At 42.6% G+C, this 12,102-nt stretch overlaps 1 protein-coding gene across 3 annotated transcripts in view; it reads left to right on the forward strand.

Moving 5' to 3' along the window:
• Nucleotides 1-12,102, forward strand: part of eif2ak4 (eukaryotic translation initiation factor 2 alpha kinase 4) — a 131,399-nt gene that overhangs the window by 80,288 nt on the left and 39,009 nt on the right. For all 3 annotated transcript variants that reach the window (XM_060828744.1, XM_060828746.1, XM_060828747.1), the window contains 2 exons: nt 3,357-3,593; nt 5,123-5,198. In XM_060828744.1, coding sequence (XP_060684727.1) covers nt 3,357-3,593; nt 5,123-5,198 — 313 coding nt within the window. The remainder of the gene's footprint in view (nt 1-3,356; nt 3,594-5,122; nt 5,199-12,102) is intronic.

Consider the following 12,102-nt stretch of genomic DNA (forward strand, 5'->3'; position numbering starts at 1 on the left):
GCTGACAGAGGAAGTGGTGGAGGCTAGTACATTTGGAACATTAAAAAAATATTTGGATGGGTATATGAATAGGAAGGGTTTGGAGGGATATGGGTCGGTTGCTGACAGGTGGGACTAGATTGAGTTGGGATATCTGGTCGGCATGGACGGGCTGGACCAAAGGGTCTGTTTCCATGCTGTACATCTCTGACTCTGACTCTGACTCTACTCCCCTTCTTGAACAAGGGAACAACATTTGCTATCCTCCAGTCTTATGGCACTATTCCTGTAGACAAACATGACATAAAGATCCAAGCCAAAGGTCTGCAGTCTCCTCCCTGCCTTCCCAGAGAATCCTCTGATGAATCCCATCTGGCTCACAGGACTTATCTATTTTCACAGTTTCCAGAATTGCTAACAACTCATCCTTATGAACCTCAATCTTGTCTAGTCTAGTAGCCTGTTTCCCAGTAATCTCCTTGACAACATTGTGTTTTTCCAGTAAAAAATACTGATAAAAAAGTATTCATTTAGTGCTTCCCTTATCTCCTTGGACTCCACGCACAACTTCCCACTACTATCCTTGATTAGCCCATCTTTCTCTAGTCATGGTTTTATTCCTGATGTACCTACAGAAAGCTTTTAGGGTTTTCCTTGATCCTACCTACTAATGACTTCTCATGTCCCCTCCTGGCTCCTCTTGGCCATCTCTTTAGGTCTGTCTTGGCTAACATGTAACTCTCAAGCGCCCTAACTGAGCCTTCACGTTTCATCTGTATATAAACCTTTTTTTCCCCTCTTGACAAGAGTTTGCACTTCTTTAGCAAGCCACGGCTCCCTCACTCAACCACTTTCTCCCTGTCTGACAGGTACATACTTATTAAGGACACACTGTAGTTGTTTCTTGAATAACCCCACATTTCAATTATGCCCATCCCCTGCAGTTTTCTTCCCCATCCAATGCATCCTTCATCTTGCCTAATTGTATCGTAATTGTGTTTCCCACAGCTGTAACTCTTGCCCTGCAGTATATACATAGCCCTTTTCATCGCGAAGGTAAACATAACTGAATTGTGATCACTATCACCAAAGTGCTCACCTACCTCCAAATCTAACACCTGACCAGGATCATTCCGCAGTACCAAATCCAATGTGGCCTCGCTCCTTGTTGGCTTGTCTACAGGAAATCCTCCTGCACACATTGGACAAAAACTGACCCATCTAAAGTACTCTAAGTATAGCATTTCCAGTCAATATTTGGAAAGTTAGTCCCCCATAACAATACCCTGTTACTCTCGCTCCTGTCCAGAAGTATCTTTGCTATCCTTTCCTCTACATCTCTGGAACTACTCAGAGACTGATAGAAAACTCCCAATAGGGTGACCTCCCCTTTCCTATTTCGAACCTCAATATCTCAGTAGACTAATTCTCAAATGTTCTGCCACTATAATATTGTCCTTGACTAATAATGCCACACCTCCCCTTTTTACCATCTTCTGTGTTCTTACTGAAACATCTTAATCCCAGAACCTGCAACAACCATTCCCGTTCCTACTCTATCCATGTCTTTGAAATGGCCACAACATCGAAATCCCAGATACCAACCCATGCTGCAAGTTGACCCACCTTATTCCGGATGCTCCTGGCATTGAGGTCAACACACTTCAAACCATCTTCCTGCTTGCTGGTGAGGTCTTGCGACCTTGTAACCTCATTTCTGACCTCACTACTCTCAACCTCCTGGACAGTGAAGCTGCAATTTAAGTTCCTATCCCCTTGCTGAATTGGTTTAAACTCTACCAAAGAGCATTAGCAAATCTCCCCCCGCCCAGGATATTGGTATTCCTCTGGTTCAGGTGTAGACCATCCTGCTTGTAGAGGTCCCACCTACCCTAGAACAAGCCCCAATTATCCAGGTATCTGAAACCCTCCCCTGTAGCCACGTATTCAACTCCTCTCTTTCCCTATTCCTCACCTTACTAGCACGTGGCATGGACAACAAACCAGAGATAACAACTCTGTTCTAGCATTAAGCTTCCACCCTAGCTCCCTGATTTCTGCCTTAAATCCCCATCCCTTTTCCTATCTATGTTGTCCCGTATAGATATTATTAATATCGATATTAATAAACCTAATAGGGAAATAATGATGCACTTCTTACTCAATATTTAGAGCATGGAACCTGCTGCCAGCTGCCTTTTTTTAATGCTTTCAGACAATGTGGCTTAGCCACCATTTGTTGCCCTTGAGAAGGTGGTGGTGAGTGGGCTTCTTTAGTACTTAACTATCAATGGTGAAGGAACAATGATGATGATCCAAGTCAGTAGATAGTGTGTCTTGGAGGGGAAGTTGCAGGTGGTGGCATTCCCATGTTTGTGCTGCTCATGTCTGTCTGTGTGGTAATCATGAGTTTGGAAGGTGATGCCGAAGGAGCCTTCATGAGTTGCTATGGTGCACCAGATAGTTGGTATACACTACTGCAACACTGATTGCTATGTAAATACACATCTCTACGTGTATTGTAATAAAATTGTAGCACCTTGAATAGAGTTACTTATTACTTGCAGTACAACGTACAATTTATGCATTAATTGTTTAGAAGTTTAATTATAGGCCCCATTTGGATCGAATCATATAATCCTTAGTGTGGGAGCAGACCATTTGGGCCATTGAGTTGTACACTGAAACAGTACGCCCCCCACCGCCCCAAACAAATCATTGTATCCTGTATCCTGCATTTTCCATGGCTAATGCTCCTAACCTGCGCATCTTTGGACTGTGGGAGGAAAACTAGAGCACCCGGGGGAAACCAACGCAGACATGAGGAAAATGTGCAAACTCTACACACAGTTGCCGGAGGGTGGAATCAAACCCATGTCCCTGGCACTGTGAGGCAGCAGTGCTAACCACTGAGCCACCATTTTGCATTCCGTTTTGGAATCATAACTTGAGGAGTACGTATTCATTTTTAAGAGGATTGTTATCAGAATGTCATCTTCAAAAATTAGTTTATAAGGGCGGTTTAAAGAAAGAAGGGCCGAAGGCTATGTGGCTGTTATTCAATATTATGGTTAAGTTTATATCTTCCTTGACCGTCTTTTCTTTCCCCAAATTCATCTCATGATCATAGACTGTGTATCTGCAGCATTCTGGGTTAGAAAATTCCACATTTGCAAATTACTGAATGAAGAAACTTTCCTTGTTTCAGTCCAAAATGACCAATCACCTGACCTGTTGGATGATGAAGCAGATTTGCTAGGATGAATAGCCTAATCCAGCTCCTGTACAGCTCTATCCATTTCCATGTGGAGGTAGGCAATGTATGAAATCTGTTTTGATCCACAGTTAATGTTTTGTTGTTGCCGTTCTCTTTAAAGCGGTTGATCATCGGCTGGCTGTTAAATCACGACCCAGCAAAACGTCCTACCGCAGTAGAGCTGCTGAAAAGCAAGCATCTCCCCCCACCTCAGATGGAGGAATCAGAACTTCATGAAATGCTGCACCACGCACTGGCGAACACCAGTAGCAAAGTTTACCGGACGTTGGTCACTCAAATCTTCTCCCAGCATATCACCCCTGCCATGGATTTCACCTATGATATTGATGTTCACAAGGTAGGGAATTGATACTGCATCACTGTCACTGCACTTGCTGAATCTATTGGGAATAGAATTAAACTTAACCTCAAGCCAAAATAGTGCAGACGCAGCAAAACTGAAATGGAAACCTGAAATACAATGGAAATCTGCTAGCACCTCTAGAGCGGGAACCAGAGTTGACATTTCAAGTCAATGATCTCTTATCGGAGCTCACCTTGTCTTGATTTGGCTTTATTCAGATACAGTGATGTGCCGCCAGATTGAAATAGAATAGTAATAATGTACTTGTGATTAAGAGCTTGTCAGCAGGTTTGAAGTTAATGTAACAAGAAGAATAAAGCAAAATAAATAATTATGCTCTGAATCCCAAGAGGCTGCTATGGTGTGATATATTTATAACCCATGTCTTTTCTAATATATGCTATTCATCTGTAATATTAAGAAGTCCAGTATAGTAATGACACCTGCATGTTATATTATTCAGCATTAGAACTCCACCAGAGACCTGCCAATAGCAGAAACAAAACTCCATTCTTATCAGCCTTACCTGTTTGTATTTAATATTGTCTGCATACAACAAAGTATTGGCTCTCTTATGTAATTTCTTGATTTACGCTGGTGATTTATTCCAGGGAAATCATATTGCTGAAAATCACACCACTAATAGTTCAGATGGGCAGGGTATGGGAGATGTGGATTTGGAGATTTCAAGACTGCCTGTTGGTTCCTACCTGCTAAAACCAATTTCCCTGCTCCAAATCAATTATTATTTACTGTCAGTGAGGCAACAGCATCATCAACATGATCATCTTAGGTTTTTAGGTACCTGTACCCTTGTGGCCCTCTTTAAAACTTTATGCCTCAGTTTAAAGGCAAACCTTACCCATCCCACTCTCCTTTATTGACGGTGTGGCTTCACACACCTGCCCTTCCTGGCCCTGTACTATTCAATAGGGTATAAAGATCTTGGTCATCGATTTTAAATGAAGCTTTGCTACATTTCCCATCCACAATCTCCTTGTAAATCTTCTCCTCTTGCAAGATTTTTAAAAGGCTAAAACTGAAATCATCAGCCCTTCCTCAGCACTGCATGGTGGTATGTGTGATTTGGAGGTGCCGGTGTTGGACTGGGGTGTACAAGGTTAAAAATCTCACAACACCAGGTTATAGTCCAACAGGTTTATTTGGAAGCACTACCTTTCGGAGCACTGATCCTTCATCAGGTGGTTGTGGAGTATAAGATGGTAAGACACAGAATTTATAGCATATGTGGAAGGTGGTTGGAGAATAATTCACAAACTATTGAATTCTGACCTTATACCAATAAAAATGCCATGAGTGTTCACTTGTGCTGATATTCTGACCAGCTGCTGGCAGTAAGTTTGAAAAAATGATCAGATGTCAGAAACCATGCTGTAATGGGGTTTAACCACCTTTTCTGCAGGTATGTTAGCTGTGGTCATTCTGAAAGTCCATGCCTGATGCAGTCAGATTATAATTCATGTTTTAAAAAAAAACAAACTGAAGTGGCTTTCTTTCTTCAGGGCAGTTTTTCAACGCACCACGCCATCCTCCGGCACTTTGTATATGAGACAGTGTGTCGTGTGTTCAGAAGGCATGGTGAGTATGCTCTATTGCGACTAGCCCAATCACTCAGCATCAACATTTACCAGTTTCCAATTCCCCCCCATCCCAGATCCAACTCTCCAGCTTGGCACTTCCCTCTTGACCCTCTTCACCTTCCTCCCCACCTATCCACCTATTGTGTGCGGCACGGTGGTACAGTGGTTAGCACTGCTGCCTCAGCGCCAGAGACCCTGGTTCAATTCCCGCCTCAGGCAACCGTCTGTGTGGAGTTTGTACAATCTCCCCGTGTCTGTGGGTTTTCTCCGGGTGCTCCGTTTTCCTCCCACAGTCCATAAAATGTGCAGGTTAGGTGAATTGGCCATGCTAAATTGCCCGTAGTGTTAGGTGAAGGGGTAAAAGTAGGGGAATGTATCTGGGAGGGTTGCTCTTCAGAGGGTCGGTGTGAACTTGTTGGGCCGGAGGGCCTGTTTCCACACTGTAAGTAATCTAATCTAAAAGTAATCTAATCTAATCCACTCCACCCTCCCCATTGACCTATCACAATCACTTCCCACCTGCATCCACCTATTGCCAGCCCACCTACCTCCCCCATGCCCCTATTTATCTCTCAGCCCGTTTCCCCCTCCACATTCCTGATGAAGGGATTTTGCTCAAAACATTGACTCTACTGCTCCTTGGATGCTGCCTCTACCTGCTGTGTCTGACTCTCTAGCATCTGCTGTCCATCCTTTCTCCTATCTTCTGATTCTGTCTAATGTTTGTTCTGTGTGTTCTGTGTAGCCAATTTGATTTATTTTAATAGAATCATAGAGTTCAAGTACTGTGCATAGTTCAGGGCCATCATTGTGTCAAAAGCATTTAAAACGCTGGAGAGGACTGACAGACAATTTACAAGGATTTCATCATAAATATATGGGTGTATATGTTAGAAAAGGATGGTCATACAACAATACAACACAGGATCAGGCCCTTCTGCACACGATGTCGTGCTGAACATGATGCCAAATTAAACTTATCCCTTCTGCCTGCCCTTGGTCTTATCTGTCTCCAGTACAATCCTTGGCAACAGGTTCCAGACTCCTAAGCTCTCAGTGTAAAAACACTTGCCCCTCACATCTTAAATGCATGCCCCTGATATTAGATATTTCAACTCTGGGGGGAAAGAAATTCTGACTGTCAACCCTATCTATGCATCTCATAATTTTATAGACTCCTATCAAGTCTCCCCTCAGCCTCTGCCACTCCGGAGAAAGCAACCCGAGTTTTTCTAGCCTCTCCTTACAATTCATACTCTCTAATTGAGGCAGCATCCCAGTAAACCTCTTCAGCACACTTTTCTTTTTTTTTTGTAGATATTTTTATTGAAATTTAACATTTTTGCAAATTTACAAAAATAAACAAAACTCTCAAACACAAACATTGATGTACAATTAAATCATATATACAATAGTCATAATTTAACAAAGAAAAAAGAAAGAAAACAAAAAAAGAAAAAAAAAGAAACGAAAAAAGAAAGAAAAAAAAACTCAACTTTCTACTAATCTAACCTATAACTAACCAGAGTGTATACCTAAGTCTCTTACATGCTCGGAATGTATAAACATCAAATATAATAAAACCCGTATTCGCGCAGGATTCCTCTCCCAAGGGGCCCCGGAGCAGCCCGGTCTGAAATCTTCACTAAATAAAAGCCCTTGTTAGGATAGCCGAAATATCTGCATTTATATAATTCAAAAAGGGCTGCCATATTTTATAAAATAATTCAGTCTTTCGGTGCACCATATTTGTGAGGAAGTCAAGGGGGATATATTCCATAATTAATCTGTGCCAATTTGAAAGTCCAGGGGGGCCCTCAGCCACCCAGTTCACCAAAATATTTTTCCTTGCACAGAAAGAGAGAATAGAAAATAGTCTCTTCCCATGCATATCCAGAGATGAGAGGTTCGAAAAGCCCAAAAGGAGAGATACAGGGTCCACCCTAATTTCCGTTCCTAAAATTTCTGTCAGGGTATTTGCCACTTTAGTCCAGTATCTGCGGATTTTCTGACAAGTCCACAGACAATGTACAAGAGTACCCACCTCTATTTTGCATTTGGGACACATTGGAGATGCTCCTGCCTTAAATTTTGCCAGTCGAGCCGGAGCTATATGGGCCCTATGAAGTATCTTTAGTTGGATAGCCTGAGTTCTGTTACAGATAGCAATTCTTCTAGCATTTTCCCAAATGTCATTCCACATATCCTCAGAGATTTCTAGCCCCAAGTCCTGCTCCCATGTTTTAAGCAGGTCATCCATGTCTCCTGAGACTCCTTCATGTAGCAAATGGTATATAGTACTAACGGAGGATGTCCCCACTGGTCGTAAGACATTACGTTCTCTGTCTGATTTATAAAGACTATCTATTAATGTAGTCTTCCTCTGTATATAATCTCGAACTTGGAAGTATCGAAAGAGATCCCCATTAGGTATTCCGAATTTCAGACGCAGCTGCTCAAAGGACATCAGGATCCCATCTTTAAATAGGTCCCCTAAGCATGAGATGCCCCTGGATCTCCAGAGTTTAAAGGTGGCATCTGTAATCCCCGGTTGGAATCCCCATGCGCCTACTATTGGTGCATGGGGGGATGTTTTATGTGAGTTACCCTCATTTTGCCGCATTATATTCCAGGCCTTAATTGTGTTTAATATTATGGGATTTTTACAGTGGTCTGTAATGATTTTCCTCTTATCTGAAAATAAAAGGTTAATAAGTGGGTATTTTACTTGGGAGGCTTCGATATCCAGCCAAATTGATTGTGGATCAGATGAAACCCAATCAGCTATGTAACTTAGTAGGGAGCTTAACTGATATTTCCTAAAGTCTGGGAAGTCCAGTCCTCCCCTTGCCTGTGGAAGCTGTAGCTTCTTCAGCTTAATAAGGGGCCGTCTATGGTTCCAAATAAAGGAGCCCAACCAGCCATATAATTTACGTAGGGCTAGCCTTGGCAGCATCAGCGGGAGCATTCTCATAGGATATAAGAGACGGGGCAGAACATTCATTTTAATTAATGCTATTCTCCCTAGCCAGGAAATCGGAAGGTCTCTCCATCGCTGGAGGTCCTGCCTTATCCTTTCCATTAATTGTACAAAATTAGCCCTATACAGCTGATCAAATACTGGCGTGATAAAAATACCTAAATATAAGAAGCCCTCCAGGGACCAACGGAAGGGAAAAGGGGATCCGTCCATTAAGTGGGGTATCATAGCCAGACCACCCATTGGCATGGCTTCCGATTTTGAAAAATTAATTTTATAGCCTGAGAATGCACTATATGTATTAATAACTTGAATTAGACGAGGCACTGACATTAAAGGATTACTGAGGAATAAGAGAATGTCATCTGCATAGAGGGTAATTTTGTGTTTACCTGTACCAATCCTCGGGGCCATTATATTAGGATCAGTCCGGATGGCTTCTGCTAATGGTTCGATTATCAGTGTAAACAACAATGGTGAGAGAGGACATCCTTGACGGCAGCCCCTACCCACACTGAAGCCATCCGATCTTAACCCATTAGTAATAACAGCTGCTTTGGGGTCATTATACAATGTTGAAACCCATTTGGTAAACACCTGTCCAACGCCAAACCTTTCCAATGTGTAAAATAAATATGACCATTCAACCCTATCAAATGCCTTTTCCGCATCCAATGAAATTACTACTCCTGGTATCTTTCCCTGATGACAGGCTTGGATCATATTCAAGACCCTTCTGATATTATTGGATGATCTGCGGCCCTTAATAAATCCCGTCTGGTCCTCCTTTATAATATATGGCAGTACCCTTTCTAGTCTTAGTGCTAACATTTTTGAGAGAATTTTAAAGTCTACATTTAGTAAGGATATTGGTCTGTAAGATGCACAATCTTCTGGGTCTTTTCCTTTTTTGAGGATAAGAGAAATATTTGCTTCTTTCAGCGTGGGCGGGAGACAGACCTGACTATGCGCAAAATTATACATATCCATAAGTGGGTCAACCAATATTCCTGTAAATTCTTTATAGAATTCAGCTTGAAAACCATCCGGGCCTGGTGCTTTTCCGCTCTGAAGTTGCCTAATTGCCTCAAGTATTTCTTGGACTGTTAAAGGGGTATTTAGGGCCGACACCTGTTCCGGAGTCAGGCCCGGGAAGGTCAAATTTTTAAAAAATGACTGCATCCTCCTAATCCTATCTTCACAATCCTGCGATCTATATAGTTCAGAATAAAATTCTTTAAAGGTCGCATTGATCTTTTTATGATCATGAGTCAGGGTACCTGTACTTTCCTTGATGGTCGGAATAGTTTGAGGGGCTTTCTTTTTCTTTGCAAGAAATGCTAAGTGTCTACCCGGTTTGTCGCCATATTCATATAATCTTTGTTTCGCAAATAATATTTCCCTTTTAGTCGTTTGAGTAAGCGCGGTGTTTAAAGCTGTCCTAAGAGCTGTAATCCTCTGCAATTTTGTGATAGAAGGTCTATCAGCGTATGCTGTTTCGGCTGCTTTTAGGCGAGCTTCGAGCAGACGCTGTTGCTCTCCCTTCATTTTCCTCTGGGTCGCTGAATAGGAGATGATCAAACCTCGTGCATAAGCTTTGATGGTCTCCCACATCATTGACGGATTGCTAGCCGTACCAGTATTAATTTCTAAAAAAGTTTTAAGTTCTTGGGAGAAGTACTTTAAAAATTTGCTATCTTTTATCAGGAAGGGGTCCATACGCCAATGCCGAGCAGATGTCCCATTGTTCTTTACCTTAGTTTCCATGTATACAGCGGCATGGTCAGAGATTGCTATAGTACCTATTTTACAGGTTGCTATAGAGTTTAGAAAAATCGATGGGGCAAAAAACATATCAATTCTTGTGTGACATTTATGTGGATTAGAGTAGAAAGAAAAATCTCTACCCTGTGGATGGAGACATCTCCATACATCTACCAATCCTAATTCTTTATTCAGGTCCGCCAGTTGTCTAGATCTGGGAGATACTCCAGCGGCACTCTTGGGAATCCTGTCTATTTCCGGATCCATAATACAATTAAAGTCTCCCCCTATAATTGTATGACGGGCACCAAAGGCCATCAGTTTTGAAAAAGCTTCCGTTATGAATTTAAAGGGGTGTGCCGGGGGGCAGTATACATTTAAGATCCCATATTCCTCTCCATTTATGAGGGCTTTAATCAAAATATATCGTCCAGATTCGTCTTTTATCTGATTTAGAATTTTCAAAGGGAAGTTCTTCCGGACAAGGATAACGACTCCCCTGCTTTTTGAATTAAAAGAGGAAAAAAAGGCCTGATCAAATCCGCCCTGTCGTAATTTTAAGTGTTCTTTATCCGACAGGTGTGTCTCCTGTAGGAGAGCTATATCAACTCTCTCCTTCTTAAGATTTGATAATATTTTCTTCCTTTTAACTGGCGAATTACTCCCCCTGACATTCCAGGTGCACCACTTAACCGACTGTTCAGCCATAATCATCTGGACAGATCCGAGACCCCTCGGGAGGGGAAACCCTATCTAGAACATCCCGAGCATGGAGCATACAAGATTTACAAAAGTAAAGATTCTCTGATACACTCAAAACAATATAACAAAAAACTCTTTCTAAGTATAAAAAATATAAAACATTCCGAATTGGAGATTTTCTCCCTTGTTCCCAGGGAGCGTCACTTCCTCTCCCACAGTCCATCTTACCCTCTTCCAACCAGTGCCCCACCCTTGACCCAGGTGTTCCTCAATAAAATGAGGAGAATTCAAATATAATATAAAGCTAGAGTTAACAGTGAACACCCCACCCCCACCCACACCCACATCTAAATATATTTGGGAATATTTATACCATATATAACTATAAGATTACAATCTCAACACGTAATACTTAAATATAATACCACAAAATAACAGGGGAAAGAAAAACAACCCCGCTCCTAAAAACAGAAGTAAAATAGAATAAGGTAACCACCTCCCCCCATCAACATTAACCAAACGCCCCAACATATATATATACATACACACATAAGGGGAAAGATAAGAAAAGATGAAGGGATGTAAACCAACATAATGGGAAAGGCAGACCAGCGTCCACAATCTCTTACAGCTTATTTAAGAGAGTCCAAGAATTCCTTAGCCTTCTCCGGTGATCCGAAGTTATATATGGATCCTTCGTGGCTAAGGCATAGCGTCGCTGGATATCGTAAGGAGTACTGGATATTTAAGTCCCTTAAACGCTTCTTCGCCTCATCGAATGCCTTCCTCTTTCGGACCAAAGCTGGGGAGAAGTCCTGGAACAGCATGATCCTGGATCCTTTGTGGGTCATAGCTTGGGGATCTTTTCCCAGATTTCTTGAGGCTTCCAGGAGCATCTGCCTCTCCCTATAGCTCTGCAGCTGGAACAGGACCGGGCGTGGGCGCTGGGTTGAGCCGGGCCCACGTACTGTGACCCGGTAGGCCCATTCTACCCTTACCTGGCCTGATCCAGCCTGCAGATTTAAAAGTTGTGGCAGCCAATGCTCTAAGAATGCTGTCAGCTGGCCTCCCTCTTCCTGCTCGGGAAGGCCCAACAACCGAATATTTTTTCTACGACATCGATTTTCGAGGTCATCAATGTGGTTTTCTAGGTTCTGGACTCGATTCTCGAGAAAACGGATGTGGTCGGCTGCCGATTTTATCCCAGTCTCTGAGGCTGCGGCCTTCGACTCCACCTCTCTGACTCAGCACTCCAATTCCTGAATGTCTCTGCCCTGCTTCTGCAGCTCGGCTGATAGTGCTTCTCTGCTCTGCCGAGACTCATCGATAAAAGCATCAATCTTCGCCTCCCACCTGGCAAACATCTCCTCAAAGCTCATCTTCATTGGTAAATCTCCTGAAGCAGCTGAAGATACTTTTGTTGCAGCTGAAGAGGGAGAGGGTGGGAGAGGGGTCC

This window comes from Hemiscyllium ocellatum, chromosome 8 (assembly GCF_020745735.1).
Source record: "Hemiscyllium ocellatum isolate sHemOce1 chromosome 8, sHemOce1.pat.X.cur, whole genome shotgun sequence".
In the NCBI taxonomy this organism is placed as follows: Eukaryota; Metazoa; Chordata; class Chondrichthyes; order Orectolobiformes; family Hemiscylliidae; genus Hemiscyllium; species Hemiscyllium ocellatum.